This window comes from Varanus komodoensis, unplaced genomic scaffold, assembly GCF_004798865.1.
Source record: "Varanus komodoensis strain SLA01 unplaced genomic scaffold, ASM479886v1 scaffold61, whole genome shotgun sequence".
NCBI lineage: Eukaryota > Metazoa > Chordata > Lepidosauria > Squamata > Varanidae > Varanus > Varanus komodoensis.
Window position 1 is genome coordinate 435,060 of NW_025336236.1, and position 27,581 is coordinate 462,640.

The following is a 27,581-nucleotide window of genomic DNA, read 5'->3' on the forward strand; positions in this document are numbered from 1 at the left end:
TCGAATCCAAGGCAAATCATTCAACATCACAGCAGTCCAAGTCTATGCCCCAACCTGGTGCTGAAGAGGCTGAAGTTGACCGGTTCTATGAAGGCCTACAACACCTTCTAGAATTAACACCAAAAAATGATGTCCTTATCATCATGGGGGATTGGAATGCTAAAGTAGAAAGCCAAAAGATAACTGGAATAACAGACAAGTTTGGCCTTGGAGTACAAAATGAAGAAGGGCACAGGCTGGTAGAATTTTGTCAAGAGAACACGATGGTCATAGCAAACACTCTTTCCAACAACCCAAGAGATGACTCTACTCATGGACATCACCAGACGGTCAACACAGAAATCAGATTGGCTATGTGCTCTACAGCCAAAGATGGGAGAAGCTCTATACAGTCCATAAAAACTAGACCAGGAGCTGACTGTGGCTCAAATCATGAGCTTCTTGTTGCAAAATTTCGGCCTAAATTGAAGAAAGTAGGGGAAAGCACTAGGCCACTCAGGTATGACCTAAATCATACCCCTGATGAATATACAGTAGAGGTGACAAATAGATTTAAGGAATTAGATCTGATAGACAGAGTGCCTGAAGAACTATGGACGGAGATTTGCAATATTGTACAAGAGGCAGCAACTAAAACCATCCCAAAGAAAAAGAAATGCAAGAAAGCAAAATGGCTGTCTGGGGAAGCTTTACAAATAGCTGAGGAAAGAAGGAAAGCAAAAGGCAAGGGAGAAAGAGAAAGATAACACCCAATTGAATGCAGAATTCCAGAGAATAGCTAGAAGAGATAAGAATGCCTTCTTAAATGAACAGTGCAAAGAAATGGAAGAAAACAATAGAATAGGGAGGACCAGAGATCTCTTCCAGAAAATTGGAGATATGAAGGGAACATTTCATGCAAAGATGGGCATGATAAAGGACCAAAATGGCAGGGACCTAACAGAGGCAGAAGAGATTAAGAAGAGGTGGCAAGATTACACAGAGGAACTATACAAGAAAGAGCTTAACGTCCCTGATAACCACGATGGGGTGGTCACTGACCTCGAACCAGACATCCCGGAATGTGAAGTCAAATGGGCCTTAGGAAGTCTGAGCAACAACAAAGCTAGTGGAGGTGACAGTATTCCAGCTGAGTTACTCAAAATCTTAAAAGACGATGCAGTAAAAGTGCTACACTCAAAATGCCAGCAAACTTGGATTGGAAAAGGTCACAGGATTGGAAAAGGTCAGTTTACATTTTGATCCCAAAGAAAGGCAATGCCAAAGAATGTTCAAACTACTGCACCATTGCACTCATTTCACATGCTAGCAAAGTGATGCTCAAAATCCTACAAGCTAGGCTCCAGCAGTATGTGAACCGAGAACTACCAGAAGTACAGGCAGGATTTTGAAGAGGGAGAGGAACTAGAGATCAAATTGCCAACATACGCTGGATCATGGAGAAAGCTAGGGAGTTCCAGAAAAACATCTACTTCTGTTTCATTGACTATGCTAAAGCCTTTGATTGTGTGGATCACAACAAATTGTGGCAAGTTCTTAAAGAGATGGGAGTACCTTACCATCTTATTTGTCTCTTGAGAAATCTATATGGGGGTCAAGAAGCAACAGTTAGAACTGGGCACGGATTGCTTCAAAATTGAGAAAGGAGTTTGGCAAGGCTGTATACTGTCGCCCTGCCTATTTAACTTATATGCAGAGCACATCATGAGAAAGGTGGGGCTAGATGAATCGCCAGTTGGAATTAAGATTGCTGGGAGAAATATCAACAACCTCAGATATGCAGATGATACCACTCTCATGGCAGAAAGTGAAGAGGAACTAAAGAGCCTCTTGATGCGGGTGAAGGAGGAGAGTGCAAAAGTTGGCTTGAAACTCAACATTAAGAAAACTGAGATTATGGCATCCGGTCCTCTCATTTCCTGGCAAATAGATGGAGAAGAAATGGAGGTAGTGACAGATTTTATTTTCTTGGGCTCCCAGATCACCACAGATGGGGACTGTAGCCAAGAAATTAAAGACGCTTGCTCCTGGGGAGGAAAGCTATGGCAATCTAGATAGCATGCTAAAAAGCAGAGACATCACCCTGCCAACAAAAGTGCGTATAGTCAAGGCTATGGTTTTCCCAGTTGCAATGTATGGCTGTGAAAGTTGGACCATAAGGAAGACTGAGTGCTGAAGAATTGAGGCCTTTGAATTGTGGTGCTGACAGAGACTCCTGTGAGTCCCTTGGACAGCAAGGCGATGAAACCAGTCAGTCCTAGAGGAGATCAACCCTGACTGCTCTTTGGAAGGCCAGATCCTGAAGATGAAACTCAAATACTTTGGTCACCTAATGAGAAGGGAGTCCTTCTCATTAGGTGTCTAATGCTGGGAACAATAGATGGCAAAAGAAGAAGGGGATGGCAGAGAATGAGGTGGCTGGATGGAGTTACTGAAGCAGTTGGTGTGAGCTTGAGTGGACTATGGGGGATGGTGGAGGACAGGAAGGCCTGGAGGAATGTTGTCCATGGGGTCTCGATGGGTCGGACACGACTTCGCGACTAACAACAACAAATTCTCAGATGAAATAGATGGCATTGACATTCAGACCGCTTTTTACCTGGAAATCGGCTTAGAACATAACATACCCACATTTTAAAAATCCCACTAAACCCCTTTACTGTGAACAGTCAGTTTCAATTCCATTGATATATGGAAGAGCATTCCATTGTATGATGGAAGAGCAGTGATTAGGAGGCCTGCATCTGCAAATACCTGGAAATTCAGTCCATGGGACTGCAGACCTACAGAGGGGTTGCAAGTTCTTTCAAGGGAACTTTTCAAAAAATTGCTAGGAACTGGCTGTGTAGGCAGCAAACAGGGCAGGTCTTGAGACAAGGAGTTATAAGCCATCACAGAATCATAGTAAAACTGATTGTTCTAGTGCTGCTTTATAGCATTACATTTTGTAGATGTGATTATTTTAATTTGATCTGTTTTTGCATCACTCAGATACTGTTACTGGATAATGTAATTTAATGGTGTGTTATGGAGGGCCTTGTGGGGCCTCCTCTAGGCCAACCCCCCCCCATGCAGAAATTGCAGAGCTAGATAGCCAAATAGATGCCTGTCTAGAATTTCCTTGAAGATCTTCAGAACCAGAACCTCCATTAACTGCAGTGTGTTTAATCTGCATCACATAAGAGCCATCTGAAATCACATGGCAGATAAAATAGAGATACTGGAGCAATTTCCTAGAAAGAGCTGAAAAAACTAAATATGGTATGTTCAAATGATATGTGGAGACTAGGCAGCATTGATCAGTCAATGACAGACAAACACTGTCACAGAAATTTGGAATCAAATAGCCCACTGAAAATCCTAATGCATTCTAGAAAATATTTCAAGCATTTTGGTGGGCCATATTTCTACCTGCCTGATTCTGCCATCTTCAAATGCCAGATGGTATTTCCTTGTATTTCCTTCAAATACCAGGAAAACAAAAGAGGTCTGTTGAAAAATTGCTCTAAGTTAGAAATAACTAGATGCCTTCTAGACTCAAATTCACACTTAACAACAAGCCATTTTCCTTTGAACTTCCTTTCCTTTGGAGGGAGATCTAAACACATCCAGGTCTTTAGCTGAAAATATACACTGTTCAAATTCCAGGATCAAAATATCTGGGTGAACTTATACAGCATCCTCCTACAAATGGTGAGACTGTAATTTGGTTTTATATAAGCAAAGGCATATCTAACATCACACCTGATCTAGCCAAGAAAAAAATCATTAGCAGTTACATTAACCACCAGTACAGCAGCTTTTAAACTACTATGTGTGGTCGCTTCACATTGTGTAATTTAAAGTAAAGAAGATGGGTATCAGAGAACTCCAGCAGCTGATGGAGTAGAAGGTCAAATATCGTAGATGGTGGTGATCATTACCAGTAAGAGTTGCCCTTGAACAAAGTTTGAGAGGGCAGTCCTACACAGATGATAACTAGCTTATGATTCAGAGACTAATGATCATCCAGTGTAAAGTGGCAGTGGTGACAGTAGCAATCTTTGTCTCTATGGCCCTCCTACCTTGCATTTTCCCTACATGGCTGGGTTGCTTCAGAGGGAGGAAAGGAAACTGCAAAGATCCCAATATATGTTGCACCTTGGCCTCTGCAGTTCCTTCCCCAATCACAAAACATTTCCTTTATTTCCTCTCAAAGGGTGAGTTCCTCACCTTGAAGAGGCAGCTGGAACAGTTCCTTCCATGCCAACTGGGAGGCAGGAGGGGTGCCAGGGTGGCATTCCCAGAACTGAGGTAAGAGTTCTGCCTCCAAAGTGTCCTGTGCTCCCTGAAGTCACTGTCTAGGCATCACGGGATCGCTCCTTTGGAGCAACAGGGCTAACACAGGTTTCATAGGGCACAAAAATAATGTATTTGTAACCTTGGATGACATACACAGGAACAAATAGGAATTAAAATTCTGTTGTGAAATGAAATGTGTGACTAAATGCTATGGAAAGCTTTCCTACTGGCTGTAGATGTACTATTTCTGAAAATGATGCACTGGATAAATAGTGCTTAGAGGAGAAGGATGACCACTAATTATGCAATAACTGCTTTAAAAGTAGCCAAATAGACTCTTGCCTGTGGCTTCTGACCACATGCTAAAAGCAAGGACTGCCAAGCTCCTGAAATGGTTTGATAAATGGAAGGAAGAAAGAAGTTTGCTGAAGACTAAACTGGAAGAATGCAAACAAGTTTCAGTGTATCTCCCTTTCTGAACCCTATTGAAATCTTCACTTTATTGGTAATGTCCTGTTTAAGATAACTTGAGGAGCTCTTCAGAGGAAAAATACACAAAAGCAGTTTTTCCCAAGACAAAGACAGTGTCTTGAATCCCACAACTGCTCAAAATTGCCTAACTTCAGAGCTCTCAAATATCCCAAATTGCATATGGTCAATCTCAAATTATCCAGGTGTTTAAGATACTGGTTTGATATTATTATTTGAGATATGCACCACCACAAGACAACTTGGACCCCAATTCAATAGCTTGGAATTTGCCTGATGCAGCTCTGACCAATTTGGAACCTATCCATTCCAACTTCAGTTCTGAGCCCGGGGTGGGGGGGATGTATTTATTTATTTATCATTTTTATTTGATATGCAGAAAAGAAAAACAGAAGCACACTCACACAGCAACGACCAGAGATGAGTTAAAGCAACCTTGACTATTACTAATAATATACATATACACATACTCATACACGCACATGTATACAAAGTTTCTGTTTCACATCACTTTAGTAATGTGCATAGTTTATACACTTATGTCAGAATGAGTATTGAGATGAAGTTGTCATTGGTAGTACATTCTCCCATAGGATGCCAGTGTTGTGAGATCTTCAGTCCATTGCATGTTAATTCAAAGCTCTTTTTTGTCTCTCTTTGGCTGTCATGGAAAATTAAAGGAAGGCTTTGACAGAAATAGATAGCATTTGAAAGTGTAATAAGAGATTGTGTCTACCAAATTTCAGAAAAATGGATGGAGCATGATTTGTGTCACTAATCTTTATATTTTTATTTTTGTTATTGAGAGAACTGAGAACATCTTAATTTCTTGGTAGAATTAGTTGAAATTTGCAAGAGTTAATGCTCTTCTGAGCCCTGCCAAATTTCAGATGAATACTTGCAGAAGCCTTTGTGGAAGAACAGCTTTTACATTTTCAACGTATCTATGAAAGGGCATGCCTAGGAGTATTGATAGGCCTATGCATAATGTCCCCCCAGCCAGATTCCTGGATCTGTTCCCTAGAGCCTTGGATATACATCAGTGCCAGTAGATTTTTTTTTCCCAGCGAGTGGGGAGATGGCCACGATCGCAGTTGCTTTCGTGCAGGGAAGGCATGCGTGATCAGAGGCGCGCTGTTGCAGGAAAGACGGGAGCAGCAAAGCAGAGCCGTGGGGGAGATGGCCAAGATTCTGCCTGTCTTTCCTGCAGGAGTGCGCCTCTGATCAGGTACACCTTCCCTGCATGAACGCAACTGCGATCACGGCCGTCTCCCCACTCTCAGCACACAGTTTGCGCCCATCTTTCCCTTCCCCAGTGCACCCGCGATCAGGCCCATCTCTCTTCCCCACCCCCCAGCACGCTGGAATGAAGGGCGCCCACAGGGATGACAGGCACGATCTCGGTCATGCTGGCGGGGGGCAGGGAGATGTCCGCGCTTGTGCTTGGGGGGGGGGGGGGGGGGGAGATGTCCGCAATCTCTGTTGTTGTCACTTTGCTTCACATTTTTCTGATTTAAAAAATGGTTACAGAATGGATTAACCTTATTTACTTTGAACCTTATGGGGAAATTTAACTTGGCTCACGACCAATTTGGGTCTTGACTAGAGTCCTGGAACGGATTAAGTTCGTGAGCCAAGGTACCACTGTATCTCCCTACATGGCAATTACATTTATGAAAAAAGCTTTATCTATTGGCTTGGGATGAACTGAAGCAAGGTTTAAATTATTTAAATAATGTGCTTTATTTGAGAATATTTGAATGAAAAAATGAATTGGCTGCTGTTCATTTTAAAAGCACCCTAATAATTATTTCTACATTTGGGTATATTGGAAATAAATCAGCATTTGTGAATATTATGCAGATGTATTAGCCTGGGTCCCAGATATTTTAAATGCCTATTAAAGTCTTTGCTTATCACTCCCCTTTACAAAAATCCCACAGTTTATGTGGAAGGAGACTCCTTAGATTTGAGGGTGTGAGTAATTTGCTCCCCGGCTCCCAGCATCAGTGTTCAGAGAAACAAAAGCAAAAGATGATATTTTTGGAGATATGCCACAGCTGAATTGCAAACAAAATTTTATGCAGGGCCACAGTTCCCTTTCTGGTCACTTCAGAGTGAAGAGTTCACCTCAGAAAGCCCCGGAAGGGGTTCGAATCATTTCATCTGGGTTTGGGCTTGTCTGAATCTGATGCCCATCCCTAATTTTTATGTTTGACTAAATATGAAGCAGATTTATGCAACTATAAACAAAGGAAAGTGACTAGTGTTACAACCGTTGTATAGTTTCTTCTGTATCTAATGTTCAGGCTGTGAATGTTGCTTATGTAACCGAACCATCACCACCATGCATAAGCAGGAATTAACAAGCTGGCAGTAACCTCTGATTTTGCAGAAGTACGTATGGGGAACCTAAGTGTTAGTGGAGAAATTCCCAGAGCAGCTTTAGTGAGGCCTGAGCATGCCTAATGACTAGAGAATAACAACTCATTTAGTGGATTGCAATAGAAAACTCAGGTGCAGGGAAGATGAAATGGGGTACTGTGGAAAAGGGCATGACTGACTGATTGGAACGATGAACAGGAATGCTCCACACTGTGATATTTGTTGCAGATTTCACTTGCTACTTTTGTATTAATAATGTTAACCTCGCTCCACTTGGTTTTGTTGTTTCTGGTGTATGTGTAAGGGTAGGAAGAGAATCAGTGCTTTCCAGTACAGCTTATTCTTGTACTACAAAGAATGTGATGCAGTCAGGAACATAAGTGGAGGAGGTCTGCTCTCTTCCCTAGAAGATAATGCTTATGCTAAAAAAAAATCTCAAGAGTCCCTGAGATAACATTCGTATAAGAGTGAACTAAATCTAGCCTGATTATGGGAAGAGGGTTCAGAATGTGAAGCAATTTATCCCCACCAACATGTTCCCTTTGAAATGGCAAATTAGATGTGCAGCAGGATTTGGTCACACTTCAAAGAATAATATGCAGAACTGGAGATCCATCTGTTTTCTCTTCCACTGAGGCTCCTGTATGTTAAACAGGCTTTCAGTAACTTCAAAGCTTGTTTGAAGTCTTCATTGTGCATAACTCAGGCAGAAAAACCAAGGATTCCTTAACAATATTACCATCTGATATTTTCTGTTAGTCTTAATCTGTGAGGGAAAACAATTTGTTCTTGTTTCTTACCATTTTATTTGCTTCTTTTCTGCTTTAGTTATGACAGTGAAGGGCGACTAACCAATGTTACATTTCCAACTGGAGTGGTAACCAACCTGCATGGGGAGATGGAAAGAGCCATTACAGTTGATATTGAATCATCTAGCAGAGAGGAAGATGTCAGCATCACTTCAAACCTATCATCAATTGATTCTTTCTATACGATGGTCCAAGGTACAGTAAGAAAATCTAACAAAAACACTCTTTCTAAAATAGAGGAAATTAATCAGAGCAAGTTATATGATGGCTAACCAGCCTCTTAAGGATTAGAAAAGAAGGTCTGCATGGGGAAAATACTGAAGTTCATTGTTAAACATAATTTGAAAGGCATTTTAACTATATTTAGGATATGCAATTAACTGTACTTAACTCGCAAAAACATTTTCATTGGTATCTGAAATGAACTGCAAGCGAAGTATTTAGTCACCTTTAATCAAAAACTTATGAAGCTCTTATGCTTGTTGGAATTCTCTCTGTTGAGGTCATTATCAAACATGTACAGATTTAGGGCATACCCATGCTTATTTTCAGTCTACATAGAAAAATTGTTCAAACAAATACATCTTCCAAATAGTTAAACTGAGAGACCTATGCCAACTGAAGAATTACAGTGCCTTGCAGAAGTATTCATACACAACCCCTTTGACTTTTCTACATTTTCTTGTGTTAAACCTAGAATTAAAATGTGTTTGATGTATGCAAGTGGTATTCAGCACTGTTAAAGTGCAAAATATTTGTACTGAGGCATAAAAGTTAATGAATGAAAACAAATTGGCACTTGTAGGTTGCATTAGTATATGCCCCCTTTGCTGTGACATGGCAGAATAAACTTTGGTGCAATTTCACTGCCTCCAGAAGTCACATACTGTACAGTAAATAGTTGAATAGAGTCTACCTACATGTAATCCCACTGCCACATGAACTCAGCTTAAATACACCTGTTTCTGGAAGTTTGTTGAAGTGCATATCTAAGTAAAGTCATGAAAACCAAGTAGCACAATAGTTAGAGATGTAACGAAGAGGCCACTCGTAACTCTGGAGAGATCCTTAACTGAGATGGGAGAAACCATCCATGGGACAACGATCACCCAGGTGCTCCACAGAGCTATGGAAGAATGGTAAGAAAAAATCCATTGCAGAAACAAACCCATATCAAAGCCCATATGGAGTTTGTAAAAAGTCATGTAGTAAGCCTGTGGGCGAAAGGTCTCTCGTCTGATGAAACCAAAATTTAACTTTTTGGGCTTGCTACAAAACATCATTTTGTTGCATATTCAATAGTGTTTCATGCCCAATAATGCCATCTCCACAGTGATGCATAGTGGTAGCATCATGTTGTGGGATGCTTTACCTCAGTTGGAACTGAGAAAGTTATCAGGACTGAAGGCAAGATGAATGGGGTCAAAGAGAAGGTCTAAAGGAAAACATGTTTCAGCCTGAAGGGGCCTGAAAATTTCACTGTCCAAAAGGATAATAACTCTAATTACGGAGTCAAAGTAACACTGCTGTGGTTTACAACCAAGAGGCTAAATGTCTTAAGGGGACCCGGTCAAAGGCCAGGTGTCAGCCTGATTGAGAATCTGTGGCACGAGATTAAAGTTGCTGTTCACCAGTAGTCCCCATTCAACCTGAAAAAGCTGGAGCAGTTTTGTAGGAAGAATTGGCAAGCACTGCAGGATCCAAATCTGCAAAGTTGATAGAGACTTAACCAAGAAGACTTGCGGCTGTAATTGCTGCCAAAGGTGCCTCTAAGTAAATAGGTTAAAGAGGTGCTAATTTGTTTTTGTTTACTTTTATGTCACAACAAAAAAATCTGCACTTTAAGTACCAATTAAATGCATTTCAATTCCAGGTTGTACAAGAAAGTGTAAAAAAGTCAAAAGGGGTGAATACTTCTGCAAGGTACAGCACACATTTCAAGAGTCTGTAAAAAGCAACTGAGCATCTGGTTTGACTTCCATCTTTTATTCCTTACATATGAGAAAGAGCTTAGAATACATACCATCTACTATAGCTCAGAATACATACGGTCTTTTTATCCCAATTTCAGATCAGTTAAGAAACAGCTACCAGATTGGATATGATGGGTCCCTAAGAATTATCTATGCCAGTGGCCTGGACACACACTATCAGACAGAACCACATGTTTTAGCTGGCACTGCCAATCCTACAGTAGCAAAAAGAAATATGACTCTTCCTGGAGAAAATGGACAGAATCTAGTGGAGTGGAGGTTCCGAAAAGAACAAGCCCAAGGCAAAGTCAATGTGTTTGGCCGAAAGCTCAGAGTGAGTAATGCCTCTAATGCATTTTTAATTTGAGTTGGGTACTATAAGTTAGAGGATATGTCATAAGCCTGCAGTGCTTGAAATGTGCATCTTTTCCTTTGGGTAGTTTTTCTGAGAACAATTCAGATGAAAGGAAAGTGGAATGGCCCCTGGTGGTTACAATTAGATTTTAGACATAAGAGAGCATCTTGATGCGGGGAGGAAGAGGGCAGGGCAGATTCCTCATTCAGTTGTTCACATTGGCATGCTGATCAATGTATTTCCAGATCTTGTTTATGAGACTTGTAGTCAGCAGTTAGCTTAGTTAACTATTCATTAATATAGTACAGTAAACAGGCATGTATGTCGTGCAAGCACACTCCTCTTTTTCAGTGTTGCAATATTGTATGATTAGTTTACACTTTCTTTTTTAAAAATAGAGAATTACAGCATCTGTTTTTGGAAAGGGAGGACACAATTGATTTCTTCACAAAACATCCTTGCAACACATGTTTTTATTATTCTTGTAAAACATATGGGGCTGTGCTGGTGAAAGTGCAATAATCCCATAGAAATTCAGCAGGTACAGACAATGGCTGATCATGCATGTGCTTTGCAAGTGCTGAAAACCTTTCCTTAAGAAAGCAGGGCTTGGGAGAGCACTGCTCAGACCAGGGTGGCTAATAGCAGGGCCCATTTTCAAGGACAGCACTAAGGCATTTCTCAGAAGTAGCACGCATTCCTGTTTTCAGCCAGTTGTCTTGTTTTAGCAGGACTTGAGGGAGGGAATGTAGAAACTGAGGCCAAAGTAAAAATCAAACATAAGTGAAATAGCTAAGCAAGTGTATTAAAATAAAATTTATAGAAGATAAACCATAAATAGTCTGTTGAAAAATCCGTGTTCTGTCCTTTAAGAAAAGAAAACTCTATGAAAGCCGTTGTGCCCAATTGATTGTAATGAGATCATAAGAACTTGAAAAGCCTCGCTGGGTCAGAGCAAAGGTTTGTTCAGCATCCTATAAGGCAAAAAAGCTGTAGCCTCTTCTCCTCTCATTCCCAACTATATTCAAAAGTATACTGCTTCTGAACTTGGAGGTGGCATCTAGTTATTATGATTAGTGGCCTTTAGTAGCCTAATCCTCAATGACTTTGTTTAATCTCCTTTTAAAGCCCTCTAAACTATTGGTTTGTTGTATAGCACATGAATTGTACTTTAACTTTTTTTGTTCACACTTAAAGCAAACATTTTCAATTCATGTTTAAATTGTGGAGCAGTAGGGACTGTGACAACAGTTCAGAGGTATAGTAACGGTAGTATATTGTATCATATATGGCTGTAAGGTGTCATATGTAAACTATGATACTACACTGAATGTCAGAAACTGAACTGGCTTACTAATCCTAATTATATTTATTTGAAAATGAATGCTTTTGATTTAATAAAACTTAACAATCTTTAACTGAATATGCTGTATATGGGCACTTATTGTTCAAGAAAGATGAATTCCAAATACTCTCTGGGTTTGCAGAAGTAGCTGAACAAATATTGAAATGTTGGTCATATGTTTTAGGCCAAAGTAACAAACTGATTTAGGACAGCTTGAATAATTTTTAACGCTGCCACCTAGTTTGCTCTAATGGTTAATTCATGTTTTGTTAAGAGTGATAAGTTGTCTCAAAGAAAGTTTTAAAGTCTCTTTCTAGCAACAGGAAATAAAACGAGAAATAATCTTATCATGTCTCTCAGCTGGAAAGCAGTAATGTGTTGTGTACTATGCACAATGCTACAACACATACTTTATAAATCATCTTTTTAGAAAATAATAATTGTTAAAAGTAAAAACAAGCTACTTTTGCCATGTAAAAGATACATATAGTCCTAATGAGTAATTTCATATGTAATTTATTATGTTACATCAGTATATTTACTGGCCTTTTATTTGTTTTTTCAGTGTTAACACTACACTGATCATTCTTCTGTATTGTCCTAATGTGTTCCATAAATCATACTGATTATTATACAGGTTATCAATGTATATATTGTTGTATTTTAGTAACATTTAACTAAATTCCACAAGAATTAATTGAAAAGGTTTTGAATAAATGCCAAGACATCTTTATTTAATGAAACCTTTTAAAGCAGCAATTAATCTAATGCCTGGCACATAAGTTGCTAAATTAATTTACTGACAAAGGAAATCAATCATTGTAAATAGTGTTTAAACAACGCTGTTTAAACAATAGTTGATAGTATGAGGAAGTAATAAGCAGCTCATGGTCAAACAACATGATTTATTTTGTCATCTTGTTTGTTTCATAAAAGGTTAATGGTAGGAACCTCCTTTCAGTTGACTTTGATCGGACCACAAAGACAGAGAAGATCTATGATGACCACCGTAAATTTCTGTTGAGGATTGCCTACGACACTTCAGGACATCCAACTCTATGGTTCCCAAGCAGCAAGCTTATGGCTGTCAATGTTACCTATTCATCTACAGGTCAGATTGGCAGTATCCAGCGAGGAACTACTAGTGAAAAAGTAGATTATGACGGACAGGGAAGGATTGTATCTAGAGTATTTGCAGATGGCAAAACATGGAGTTACACGTACCTTGAAAAGGTAAAGTATTACAATGGGCCCATGAGTGTTTCCATGTGGCAGTAAAGTTAGTGAAGTATTGCCTCATTCAGTGGTCAAAAACCAGAGATCCAGAGATTTATTGAAGAAAGATACACATTGATCCTTGCAGTTCCAGACATAAGGCACATTTCATTCATTTGTATTTATTGGTTTGGCACCTATGAGAATAGTTCAGCAGAAGTTAATGATCCCATTTAAATCAGTGGGAATTAAAGATCACAAGCATGATTATATCTTGATGACCTTAGTAAGATTTAAGTTCACTTAATGTTCTTGGGATTACACAAAATTGTGTTTATTTTGGTAATTAGCAGTATTCTCAGATTGCCTTCAATACAAATAAATCTCATCCAACAGACTGATATAAACAGTTAATGGTCTGTATTGGGTCCACTGCTTTGTTGATAAATGTTCCTGAACTGTGTGTAGTGAAGTGGCCAGTTTTGCTGATGACATCAAGTTATTCAGAACAGCTAAAACAAAAGGAGTTTCTCTCCAAACTGGGAGAAAGGACATCAAAATGGCAAATGCATTTCAGTGTAAACAAAGTGGTGCGCACTGGGGTAAAAATCCCAACTCGAAGTGTAAATTGATAGGCTCTGAGCTAGTGATGGCTAAGAAAGAAAACATGGGATTGTGCTGATCAGCCCAATGACAATGTCAATCCAGTGTGCAAAAGGCTAATTCTACATTCGGCATAATTAGAAAAGGAATTGAAAAAAAAATCCTGCAAGATCTTACACAAATCTATGGTACAACTACACATGGAATATTGTATATGTTTCTGGTCAGTGCATCTAAAAAAGTACAGACAGAAGCAGCTAAAATGATCAAGGGGTGGAGCAACTCCCCTGCAACATCTGAGACTTAGAGAAAAACTTAGAGAAAAGGTGAGTGAGCAGAAGTGTTCAAAATTATGCATGGTGTGGACAAAGTAGGTAGCATGACATTTATCTTCTTCTACATAATACTAGAACCTGGGCTTATCCCATGAGGCCAGTAGGATGGAGATTCAGGTGCAATAAAAGGAAGAGTTTCTTCACAGAGTGTTTCTTCAAATTGTGGAATTTGCTAGTACAACATGTAGGCATGGCCCCCAATTGGGATGACTTTAAAAGGGGATTAGGTAAACGTATGGAGAATAAGACTGTCATTGGTTACTAATCCTGATGGCCATATGCTACTTCCAGTATGCCCTATGTGCACCAGTTACTGGAGAATACAGGTGGGAGAATGGTGCACTCCTGTCCTTTTTGTGAGTTTCTGACAGGTAGCTCGATGCCCACTGTGCGAAGAAAAACTGGACTAAATGGACCTTATCCATAATGCTCTTAACATTCAAATTTTAAAGTATTAATGAAAAAAAGAAAAAGGCACAACAGCAACCACTCCAGATAGCATCTGAGTTATGAAGAAAAAAACCTAAAATAATTGGAGAATTAAAAGATTTTCACCTGGCATCAAGTTCAACAGACTTGGCACCAAGTGGTAAAAAGAGTTCCAGGGCCAGGCCATGACTGTATGAAAGGCCCTGTTTCCAGTCACTACCAGACCTGTCTCCTTTAAAAGCCTCTGGCAGCTGAGTCTACAGGGCATCCTAAATATGGCAAAATAAGCTGTGCCAGACTTGCTATAAATTCTCACTGCCTGCCCACTTTCCAATTCTATAGCTGTGTGCATTATGTAGTGGCTTTTCCCCAGCATTTGTTTTAAAGTACCAATTTGTTTAGTAGCATTTGCTGCCTGGTCCATAGTTGTTTCCTGTTCCAAGAAACAAGAAAATGTATCTCCTTATACCAACATTGGAAATGCAACCCATGATCCCTAGCATAGTACAGTAGTGAGCAGAGCTTTATTTTGAATATGTTGCTAATCTTAAAATTAGGAGAGTGCCTTATGTTTAGTTTTACAGCATCAGTCATCAGATGATGAAACATCACAATTCATTGCCTTTTATTATCTGTTAGTTTGCTGTCCTTTTGGGTGGGGGAGCGGGCAGGATTTACCTTGGGTTAAAAAAGCTAGTGGCCCATGATGACAAATACTGACAGTTTCATACAACTTCAGATGAATAATGCAAATTAACCATGCCACTGGTGCACAATACTGAAACTCCAGTGGCTGATTAGTTCCGCAAAGTTTTATGTAAATAACAAACCAATTGCTTTGCCCATCTGACAAATAGACGTAGAAGAGGAGGTTCAGGGATCTTCAGGCTAGTAAACTTCTCACTAAATTATCTCTAATTACAGGAGTGAAATTGTCTCTTCCATATGTTGTTCCCTTCTTGAGTTATTGGCTTGAAGACAGCTTCACTTTTGCCAGTATTAAACATGACTTATCCAAATCCATTGACAATCTGCTGTTTGGCTGTGAGTGCTTGAGAAAAGAATGACTCAGTCACAACAAGTAGCACATTAGGAATCTGGAGCTACTAATTACAGAACCTCTTACAATTAAGTATCCAAATGAATTAGGCAGAGAATAATTACCAATATGTAAGGTCAAGGATAACTCAATTTAAATGATCATGATTTACTCAAACAGAATGCTGTTATCATACACTGGTTTTGGCACTTGTTTAAACTCTATTTTCTTCTTTCAGTCTATGGTCCTCTTACTACATAGTCAACGGCAGTACATTTTCGAATACGACTTACTGGATCGACTTTCTGCAATAACCATGCCCAGTGTCGCCCGCCATACTATGCAGACAATCCGTTCCATTGGCTATTATCGGAACATCTACAACCCCCCTGAAAGTAATGCCTCTGTCATCATGGACTACAATGAGGAAGGACAGCTATTGCAAACTGCTTTCTTGGGCACAAGTCGAAGAGTTTTATTCAAATACAGAAGGCAGACCAGGCTCTCCGAAATTCTGTATGATAGTACAAGAGTCAGTTTTACTTATGATGAGACAGCAGGAGTTCTGAAAACAGTAAACCTCCAGAGTGATGGTTTTATCTGCACCATTAGATACAGGCAAATTGGCCCATTGATTGACAGGCAGATTTTCCGCTTTAGCGAGGATGGAATGGTAAATGCCCGATTTGACTACAGCTACGACAATAGCTTCAGAGTGACTAGCATGCAAGGTGTTATCAATGAAACTCCATTGCCTATTGATCTTTACCAGTTTGATGACATCTCTGGAAAAGTTGAACAGTTTGGGAAATTTGGGGTGATATATTATGATATTAACCAGATAATTTCAACAGCTGTAATGACTTACACAAAGCATTTTGATGCCCATGGTCGCATAAAGGAAATTCAGTATGAAATATTCAGATCACTTATGTACTGGATTACAATTCAGTATGATAACATGGGCCGAGTAACAAAAAGAGAAATTAAAATAGGGCCATTTGCTAACACAACCAAGTATGCATATGAATATGATGTTGATGGCCAGCTGCAGACTGTTTACCTGAATGAGAAAATAATGTGGCGATACAACTATGACTTGAATGGCAATCTGCACTTGCTCAATCCAAGTAATAGTGCCCGTTTAACACCACTTCGCTATGATCTGAGAGACAGAATCACTCGACTAGGTGATGTTCAGTACCGGCTAGATGAGGATGGATTCTTGCGACAGAGGGGTACAGAGATATTTGAATACAGCTCAAAGGGCCTCCTCACCAGAGTTTATAGCAAAGGCAGTGGGTGGACAGTGATATACCGTTACGATGGACTTGGAAGACGAGTATCCAGTAAAACCAGTCTGGGGCAGCATCTTCAGTTTTTCTATGCAGACCTTACATATCCAACAAGGATAACTCATGTGTACAACCATTCAAGTTCTGAAATCACCTCTCTCTACTATGACTTGCAAGGACACCTATTTGCCATGGAGATCAGCAGTGGAGATGAGTTCTACATTGCCTCAGACAATACTGGCACACCACTAGCTGTTTTTAGCAGCAATGGTCTTATGCTAAAGCAAATTCAATACACAGCATATGGTGAAATCTATTTTGACTCCAACCTTGATTTCCAGCTGGTGATAGGATTCCATGGAGGCCTTTATGACCCTCTGACAAAATTAATTCATTTTGGCCAAAGAGATTATGACATTTTAGCAGGCCGTTGGACTACACCTGACATTGAAATTTGGAAAAAAATAGGAAAAGATCCCGCTCCTTTTAATTTATACATGTTTAGAAATAACAATCCAGCCAGCAGAATACATGATGTGAAAGATTATATCACAGGTAAATAAACATGTTTTAATAATGTTCACTTAATAGACACTTTCATTTTATTATATTGTGTCTGCTTAGCAAATTGCGTTGTACACATCAGCTTGGATCTAACAGTGATTGTCTAACAAAGAGCATTATGTGCAGAATATGATGAGGGATATATGCCAGCGAAGCTAATTAGTTTGACATGAAAATTCTAGTTTGTTCCACCTAAGTAAGGAAAAAAACAACCATCAAAAGATGTTCCTAAATATGTATAGCAAGCCATTAATGAAGGCTGTCTGGAGCATTGTCTCAGTAATAATGATGCACAAAATGAACAGGCCTGCTCCATTTTCCAAGCAATGGTGTCATAGTGGCAAGTGATATTATCTCCTAGATTATTAGTAGACATCGGCTAGGAATTGTCAAAATCCCCATGTCTTTTGTCTCCTGAAAAACCGCTATCTCTCTTAAGTGAGTCAGAAAAAAGAATTACAGAAAGAAATAGTCAACTTTTATGTTTCTTTTCTGACTAGACAGTTACTATGGCAACAGTTTATAAACCTGTAAATATATTGAATATTATGGGTGGTATTATGCCAGATGGCAACTTACAGTTTGGTAGGGTTTGTTACTTGCATGATAACACCTCCAATGATTATCTTTGTAAGGGAAGATTTCCAAGTTCCCATCTACTACTATAGAAAATAATATGCTGTCACTTCCCCTTGCAGTTTACGGTTGTGTTTATCTGTAAACAAAAAATGGTGTTCCTCATCTCTCTCAGCTCTGCCTTCTTTTTTTGCTATCTTAATGGAGTGGCCTCAGACCCATGCAGGACCTAAGTCTGCTTGCCTTGCTTTCTGGCCAAAGCGCATGTTAGCACCTAAGCTGCTTTCTGTGAAAAAACTAGTGTGTTTTGTGTACCATTAGCTATTTATAAAAGTGCTTGGGGACACCATTTCATTCTTGTGCTGGTTTCCCCTCTCACAGAACATGATTCAGGCAGATATTGGTAGTGCTCTGCATGATCACAAACAGAACTTCACGTTGCATTAGGACTGGTTCCTGACACACATCCCACTGCAAAGTCTGGGAACACTTGCCAGGACCTTGGACTCGGGGCAGCTGCAAAGTAGACTGGAGTCCTGGGAGTGGAACACAAGGAATCTGACAAATTTGCACCCCCAGATTCCTCACATATACCCAAATGTGTTTATCATAGAAAAGTGACTGGGGAAAATGGCATATGATTATTCTGGATTGTTGGATAATGCATTAAAGAACTCTGTTTGGCATACTTCTTCTGAAAAGACTGGCTTATGCATAGAGATATGGATAATCAGTTCATAGGAAGAGATACCTGGAGCCAGAAGTTCACATCAGTGATCATATCATCTGTAATACCTGTATATGTTGTAAAGCGCATGAGGTCCAAAGATAAAGGTCTGATCCGCAGGTTGGCATGCACAGCAGGGGGCTACATACATTAGTGGGGTAGGATTATGCATGTACAGCCACCAAACAGATGTTTAAGGCTGGCAGTTTTTGTCAATGCAGATCACACACAGGAAGAATGAGGAAGAGAAAAGAGAGGGATCTTGTCCATGATCCCATGCAGCTGTCAGAAGGGACAGGGTTGCTCCTCGTTTTGATTGTCCACACACACTCCACCACAGTGGGTTTCAGAGATTCTGCAGTAGAACCCAAACATGCAGTTTCCAACCCAGAAGTGAAGAAGGAGGTCATTCACAGAACTTTAGGGTGATAACAGTTCTCATTTCTGTTGCCATTCAATATAACTAAGAATGCTTAGCACATAAGCACACCATACAGTGGTGGTGCCCTTACCACCGAAAGTTGCATCTATTGTGCTGCCTGTAACCCTCCAAATTATTTTGCTCATGTGGAGAGTGGGCTGAAGCACCTCCAAGGTATACTGTGTCTGGCAGAGTCTTGCTCCTCCCTTCCTGGCCCCCAAGAATCACCCACATGCCAGTTCCAAAGTTGCATTTGTTGCGGCTATGAAAGCACAACTGGTGCAAAAGGAACCATACCAGTTGTGAAGGTGCTGTGTGGGCAGAATCCCAGCTGAGCCTCTGAGCTATTCCATGGGCATCTGGACAGCATCTAGCAGTGATAAGATTGCAGCCTAAGTGCATCTAATTATGACTGAAAGTACTATCCAGTCCCATTCATAGCAATAAACCTGTGTGGCATTATATTCTAATGGATACTTTTTGTGTTTTCTTTTTACACTTGCTTTGTAGATGTTAACAGCTGGCTGGTGACATTTGGTTTCCACCTGCATAATGCCATCCCAGGATTTCCCGTGCCAAAATTTGATTTAACAGAGCCCTCCTATGAACTTGTGAAGAGTCAGCAGTGGGATGATGTACCGGTAAGGAAAAAATGAAAATCAAACCACATCTGAATTTAATAAGGAACACCATTCTTTTCAAGTACTATAATCCTCAGTAACTTACATATTGTGGGGGTGGGGTGGATTTCCAAAATTAAAATCTATGTTGTAAAGATACTTTACCCTAGCTGCTAATTTTGCTCTCTTTTTGTGCTTTTACAAAAGATTAGGTCTGAATTTTAACCTATCTTGGTCTCCATTCTATAATGCAGACTCAAATTGGGAGAAGGGAAAGAACTAATCAATAAATAATAGTACTTTGAAACCCTTTTTAGAATTGTAACTTTCCCAGTGGAAACTATGGAGATTGGATTTATAGCAGTGCCCTGCCTGAAGGCAGAAAGTGAACACTGTAATAAAAAATAGACTGTGAAATAAACAGAAGAACAGGTGATATAAATTATGCATACCAAGCACCAGTACAATTTTACTTCTCTTTAATATTAACCATGTTTTATATGTGAAGATAAAATATTGAATGTGAAATTACCTCAGGTAAAACCCATTACATTACACAGAGCCAAAACTCTAGGTGCTTATGAAATTACTTGGTAAAAAAGAAAAAATTACTGCAGATCAGAAATCTGTAGCTGGTTTAAATGACAGACAAAATGAATGGAATGTAAAATAGAAAAGTCATATCTGCTATTTAGGAAAATAGTGATTATAAATCTTAACTGTTCAGAGATCAAAAGGCCACGTGCTATCAAGTTTTCACTTACTGGCAAGGAATGGGAAACTTTAAGCAGTGGTTAGCTCAGACTGATGGTTCCAAAGGGTCCCTGTAACTTCTTGAGCTGTTCAAATACAGAGCCAGGATGTCACATGTACCACTACCTGTACTGCTTTCTCAGGCTGCATTCCAAGAGCGGAAACCGCAGCCACTTTCAAAAGACATTGCTGTGAACTTCTTCCCCTGCATATGTTATGGTGCACAGGCACTGCACAGGAGGGAGGGAAAGGACGTTGCTGCTCCTCACCCCATCCCCACAGTGATGTTGTTGCACCAGTTGCTGGTCCACAAGGTACAGTGAAGAAAATACGTTTCCATTTACAACCAGTTTGCCATCCCTAGCTTTATTTATTATAGAAAACAGGTTTGTGTCCCTTTTCTGCGATGTGACCTGCCTTACAGAATACATCAGAACAAAAAAGACAGCATCATCTGCTAAATCAGGGACAAACAAAAAGATGATGTCCAGATGCTTTTGACTTCAGTTCCCAGAAGCCTCTGCCAGCATGGCCAGTGGATGGGAATATGGCGAATTGGGAATCCAAAACATCTGAAGATCTACCTTCTTTTCCACCCCTGCACTAAATGCTAATCTGAAGTCCAGTGAATTAATAAGTCCCTACTAACAGCTAAGTGAATATAAGATTGCAGTGGAAGCCTACCAGACTGAAAGCGGCATGCCCTGCAGCAACCCTTTATTTAAAAACCACCTAGGATGTAGCACTCCATCCATCCCATGGTGAGAAAGATTATTCCATAGCCTTAGGGCAATGACAGGGAAATCCAGGGTTCCCACAGATATGGAGGGAGCTCTTTTATCCACTGCAGTAGGTCAGGGTTAGAGATACTAACATTGCACAGCTGCGCAAGGATTCAGCCCTTGCTCTCCCTCGGCAAAATTCATCATGAGCCCTTGGGCCACAGTAGGCTCTGGACTGCTAGGAGAGTGGAGCCCAGTGCTGACTGGAGAGGGACATGGGCAGAACACCTGTGGATGCAGGAAGGCTAAAGACACCAGAAGTGAGGAAACAATGGCTTAGGAAGATGTATTGTTAGAGAGAAGTATGTCCGTATGACATGACAGATGGGGTGTGTTTTTCCACTATATTGTGGGAAGTGCCTTGGCAGGCATAGACTACATGTGACTGCAACAAACATAGGCTTTTAAATGTGGGTCTTCCCTATTCACCTGTAAAATGGAAAGGGGGATTTGAAAGAGCAGTGCAGGAACAGGGTCCCTTTCTTTCTATCTATTCCCTTTCCTTTCTACCTATTCCTCTTACTCATTTGGCAGGAAGGGGCCTTTTACCTTTCAGACCATCAGGGCATTGAGAACAGCATTGTTAACAATGACCGGCACTGGTTGTCTAGGGTTTCAGACAGGGTTTTTCAGCCAAAGACTGAATCAGTGACTTCCAGCTTCCTTTCATCTTGCTCAAATACTTCCTGTTTCACTCCAAGATGAAGTGACTGGCACCCTTTTCAGAACAAGCATAGAATATAGTTACTGCCCCTTTGGACAATGTCAAAGAGCAGTTTGAGAGTCCACCCACATGATTACAATTAGCTACCCAGAGAAAGCCTGGTTGAATGAAATGCCTCTCATAACTCAGATCTTAGCAATAGTGTTTAGTTATTAGAGGTCAATGGATATGTCATATCACATGATCACCTTATTACACAGTATTAGCCCATGTAAATAACCCAGCCCTAGGAGAAGATGCTTAGGTTAAATGTTCAGGTTAAAAGCCAACAAACCTGTAATAAGCTCATCACCTCCCAGCTTGTTTCATGACTAGGTAATAATGGGGCTGGGGATAATGCCTGATTGCTGATCCCTAATAAGAGTTACTAATAATAAGTGCAGTTATTACCTGAGCTGAGTAAGGTATGAACAAACCCACAGCCTGCATCTTAGGCCTTTCTTCATTTCTACAAAAGGAGTGGTGTGGAAAGAAATTGCTTGAAATCTACAGAGTAACGTTAAGAGTCCTCTCAAACTATGTTTTGTGTTTCTGGGAAGGATTTGAGCCATCTGAACATAGGTAGTCCTAAGTGGATGAGTTTTCACTACTGTAGCCTTTAGCAAGACAGTCAACCTACTGCCTCCATTTCCACATCTGAAACATTTATACTTTTGCTTTGCACAGTTTTTACAATGTATTCATTAGTGTAAGAACTAGCTGTGTAAATGCTAATTAAACATAATGATCCTCTGTGTGTAAGCCTTTCATATTTTCTTTGGAGTGATTCAGTGCAAGGATTTATTATTAGTAATAAGATTATAATTCCAATGATATTTCTTGTATTCTCAAAGAGACAAAAAAGTTGGAATTTTATCAAACAAAATAGCAGTTGTAAGAGTAGAATTCAGTATGTGGATTCAATTAACTCTTTGGCAGTGTCAGTTGTGACATATCGCATTGTCAGCTCCAGGCAACATGCCAATAAATGCATGACTTTTGGAATCGAGGGGCTACAGATGGTTTGTAAAACTTCTGTCTGTTCTTGTTTTTAGCCAATTTCTGGAGTGCAACAACAAGTGGCAAGGCAAGCAAAGGCTTTCCTGTCCCTAGGAAAGATGGCAGAAGTCCAAATCAGCAAGCGCAGACCTGGTGGTGAGAAATCATGGTTGTGGTTTGCAACTGTGAAGTCTCTGATTGGAAAAGGGGTTATGCTGGCTGTCAATCAAGGCAAAGTGCAGACTAATGTGCTCAACATTGCAAATGAGGATTGCATCAAAGTGGCAGCTGTTCTGAACAATGCGTACTACTTGGAAAACTTACATTTCACGGTCGAAGGGAAGGACACACACTACTTCATCAAGACCACCTCACCAGAGAGTGACCTAGGCACACTGAGACTGACGAGTGGCCGGAAGGCCCTGGAGAATGGCATCAACGTCACTGTTTCCCAGTCCACCACTGTAGTGAATGGCAGGACTCGTAGGTTTGCTGATGTTGACATGCAGTACGGCGCTCTGGCTCTTCATGTCCGCTATGGCATGACTCTCGATGAAGAGAAGGCACGGATATTAGAGCAGGCTAGGCAAAGGGCTCTCTCCAATGCCTGGGCCAGAGAACAACAGAGAGTGCGAGATGGAGAGGAAGGGGCAAGGTTGTGGACAGAAGGGGAAAAGAGGCAACTGCTGAGTGCTGGAAAAGTGCAAGGATACGATGGGTACTATGTACTCTCCGTGGAGCAATACCCCGAATTAGCAGACAGTGCTAACAATATACAGTTCCTGAGGCAAAGTGAGATTGGAAAGAGGTAACACCCTGGTGGAGCCGGGGCTGCCAAAGAGACTGCCTCTGTGCCAGGGTCTTCAAAGAGGGAGACCAAACTGTTTTGCTGCATTACTACTTGAGCCTAAACATACACCTTTGCTCAGATTTTTCTGTAGCACAATCTGAACAGACTCTACAACAAAGAGAGAGCCTTCCAGAAGAAGGATATTGCGAAAAAGAAAAACTGGGATTTTTTTTCTGAATGACCTTAAAGGTGATCTGCTTTAAAGAATATGTTTACATATGCATATCGCTGCACTCAAGTTGAACTGAAAGTATTAAATGAAAGACCTGAAGGGGTTGCAACAGGCTGCCTATTCCTTTGAGGCACTGTCTTTAACTAAGAAACAGTTCCGTACAGTGTTTCCAAATATTACTAAATTGTTGACCTTTGCTTACAAGAAATATTCTCTCTCTTTCTCCTCCTCTTCCTCTATTTTGCTCTCTTCCTCTCTCTGCATAGGATGTGGTATATATCTCCGTTCATTTTAAAATGTGGGGCAAAAATTCTTGTTCATGGACACCCTGGTGGCTTTAAACTGTGCTGCTTTCTAAAAGGACATTGGCACAAGCGATTTATGCTACAATGAGAATTTAATAATGGATTTTACAGTGATAATGGGGTTTGCCTTGGGGGAAAATGGCAAGTAGAATCCTTGTCACAGAGAAGCAAAGGAAACCTTGATTTTTTTTGTAAATTATGTGAGACAAGTTGTTTATGGATTTTTATATGAATTACAATTTACTGTACATCAAATATTAGTCTCAGAGGAGTTAATTTATGTAAAGTGTTTAAAAAAGTTTATACTTAAAATAAAATGATAAAAATGTGCAGTGTGTGAATTTTTTTAAAGGAATTGCACCTTTTGTTATGTTATAGCTGTACAGTATAAAGAGTTATATTGTAGAGATATAACAGTGTATAACTAATGGACAGAAGTGTTAATATTTTTGTATTAGCTTTAAAATGGTGCATTTTTCTCTTTCGATCACTCCTCTGAAAGGATGGAGTGGTCCCAAATGCATAGGTAATCGGGCTGCAGCTCCTTTTGCATTCTCTACCCTTGCTGGCCCCTCAGCCCATGAGGTTTCATCTCTCACTGCTGGGAGGGAAAGCAATTCATTAAGAATCATTTGATAGGACAGAAGACTTTGTAGGCTGGACTTGCCTTGTCCTCCCCTGCCTGAAAGGTGTACTTAATCATGTTGCAGCTATATTGTGCATTTTTTGAATGTGGGATGTGAAGCTGTGTAATGTGATGACAGGAACAATCCTAGCCGAGCTTAGGATTGCTGCTGCCTCAATGTGCATGAATGGCAAGATGGTGGAGTTCTTGCCCCCACAGTTACACAGTCCCCAAGGTGGGTCTTTCACCTTTGGCTTCTCTGTGAAAGAGATGTTTTCAGTGGCTCGGTTCTCATGATCCCTGAAAAAAAAGAAGCCACTCAGTGACCATGGAGATCTGGCTAGTTTTTCACTGGAAGATAGCAGAAACTTAGCAGCATTTGTAACACAAGTAGACACATGAATAACAAATTTAAATAAATATCCCAGTTTTTAAAGCCCTTATTGACCAAAGAGAGCCACTATGACCTTTGCAAAGGGAAAGAGAGAGTTTTAGCTTAGTGCCTAATCAGCATCAGAAGGCTACCATAAAGATTGTTAAGACTTGCCCCTAAGGACAGTCAAATCTAATGTATTAGCATTTGAGCGCTGCACACAGCAGAGCTTAACTTTGGTCATAGCATAGCTTTTTTGAGCCAGGTGTCTGTATTGGCTCACTACTGTAAAGGACCAAACATGACAACAAAGGGGATGATTCTGAATGGTTCCAAGTGCATCTCTTTCACTGCTGAGTAACCACTATCTGCTGCCCCACATCTGGAGGCAGAAATAGAGTTTCTATGCCAAATTGTAGGGCTTTTCTAGCAGGCTTGACCCCTACAGCATCTCTCTCTTATGTTGTTGTTTTTACCAGAAAGACAACTGTGTCACTTACAATGCCCGATAATTGTTGTCAGAGGGATCTACACCATGCTATGCCTGCAGTTTCTCAACATATTCCCTCTATTTCAGTAGCACAAAACTGACTCACTCTTCCAACATTCTGAGATTCTCGGCTTCCTTTTCCCCCCTCAAACTCTACCTTGTAACCTCTTTTTCAAAATGTGCAATGCCTCCTGCTCAGGCTTCTTGTGCCAGGAAAGCTGCACTAAATCATTCCTTGATTCCTCCTCATCAATTTTTATAAATATGCCATTTCTAAAAAGCTCTCTACTTGCAATTGGAATGGATTGTGCATGATTCCAAAATACACTTAGGTTTTGCATTGTTTGTAAGTGGGGAGGGAACAGACGAAGGGACACAGCGTTAATTTATAGATGCTGCCTCCCATATCCCTCAGTATTTTTGAGCAAAAGCCCTTGTACCTATGTGCTGTTTTCAGCAGCAAAATGTTTTCAGATACTCATTACTTTGGAAAATATGGTTACTTTTCATTGTGCTGTACTCTATATTCAGAATGGTAATAAATGGCAGGTGAATGTGTCTTGAACAGGGAGTAATGTGGATAGAATAAAAATAGTTTTCTAACTGCTTTCTGCACTGAGATTCTATAGTATTCTGTGTGCTCTCAACTGCACAGTAGGAGTCTTGTCAAACAGGCTGTGAGTAGGTCAAGCAAGTTACTGAAGCCACATTATCAATGCTATTACTATCACTATCCCCTTGGGTAGAACCTGTGGAACTGCTGACATTTAGAACAAAAGCTGTTATTTTATTATAGTTAAAGTACAAATAAATGGCTATGTTCTTTTTATTTTTCAACCATCAAGCAGCCCAAATTTAGCAAACCACTGATGAGTGCCATTGTTTCCCATTTTATTTTAAATATGGGAAATGAAAAAGGGGTTTACAAGGCATTAGGATTTCAGAGCGCTGTAAATGCTACTTGTGGAATTAGGCTCATACTCAAAAATGTAGAGGAGTATTATTCTATTGAATTACTACAAAAATATCCTGTATTTAACATGTCAGAATGGAACTTTCTCATTCTCCTGCATTTTGGCATCAGTACCCCCAGACTAAAGAATCCCTTGATGCTCATCTTAAATGCAGCCTAATTGGCAGCCTTGTTAGTAGGTGTATAGTAAGCCGTTTTCATACTAAAAAAATAAAACCCAAAACAGAAACCTTCTGATACAGACAGTCTCTTACATGAGGCAGTGACTATGGGGAATAACTAAACAAATGCTCTTTTTAAAAAAAATATAAAAATGAAATATTGTATTAAAATAATTAGCCTACAGGAAAAAAAGATTCAGAGTATTTTAGGCAAAGCCAGTCAAAATGCTTTCATGCTATTTTGAAATGTAAATTTTGTCTGATTTGTATTGTTCTTTTAATTTGCCTTCCTAACTTTATATGTGTCCTGAATTTTTCCACAACTTGATGACTATAGATTGCATCTAGGCTTTCCAATAAAAGCCAAGCCAATGTGTCTGTGTTTAGATTTGTTTTCTTAACTATGTGTGTCAGACATTATAACTGTGTTATTGCTTTTCTGTTTCTACTTGTAGATGCAAAGTGATCTGGTTGTACCAGTATTGATTCATTTACTACACAATGGGGAGTTGTTTCCCGCCCCTTCTGCCCAGTGGCTCAGACTGCTAGCTCAGCAAGGCAAATTACTCCATGGGATCTCCAGTGGCCTACTTTCCAGAAACATTAACTACACCTCACATAGCTAAGCATCACCAAGTTAAGAGAAGAAAATGTAGACCTGTTTCCTCTCACGTTAGAGAGAGAGAGAGAGAGAGAGAACAAATTTCTCTGAATAGGCAGACTTCACGCTTGCTTTGCAGTAACAACTGCAACTGGATAGCATGTTGATGCAGCACAAATCAGGTCACCAAGTAGCTGAGAGTGACCTACGTTTAAAAAAAAAAAATTTGCTCACTACAAGACTTCGTATTTTTCCATATCTAATGGGAGATAAACCGCTCTTCCATTTTATAAGAGCCTGTTGCGCTTGCAATCATACTTGCCGCCTTATAGA

General features: G+C 40.0%; 1 protein-coding gene across 7 annotated transcripts in view; it reads left to right on the plus strand.

The window, feature by feature from the left end:
- TENM3 (teneurin transmembrane protein 3) overlaps positions 1 to 26,990 on the plus strand; it is a 384,209-nt gene extending 357,219 nt beyond the window's left edge. For all 7 annotated transcript variants that reach the window (XM_044449875.1, XM_044449876.1, XM_044449877.1 and 4 more), the window contains 6 exons: positions 7,984 to 8,159; positions 10,036 to 10,271; positions 12,574 to 12,870; positions 15,497 to 17,108; positions 19,352 to 19,482; positions 22,755 to 26,990. In XM_044449875.1, the coding sequence (XP_044305810.1) occupies positions 7,984 to 8,159; positions 10,036 to 10,271; positions 12,574 to 12,870; positions 15,497 to 17,108; positions 19,352 to 19,482; positions 22,755 to 23,510 (3,208 nt within the window). In that variant the 3' untranslated portion in view covers positions 23,511 to 26,990. The remainder of the gene's footprint in view (positions 1 to 7,983; positions 8,160 to 10,035; positions 10,272 to 12,573; positions 12,871 to 15,496; positions 17,109 to 19,351; positions 19,483 to 22,754) is intronic.
- Positions 26,991 to 27,581: the final 591 nt, after the last annotated feature.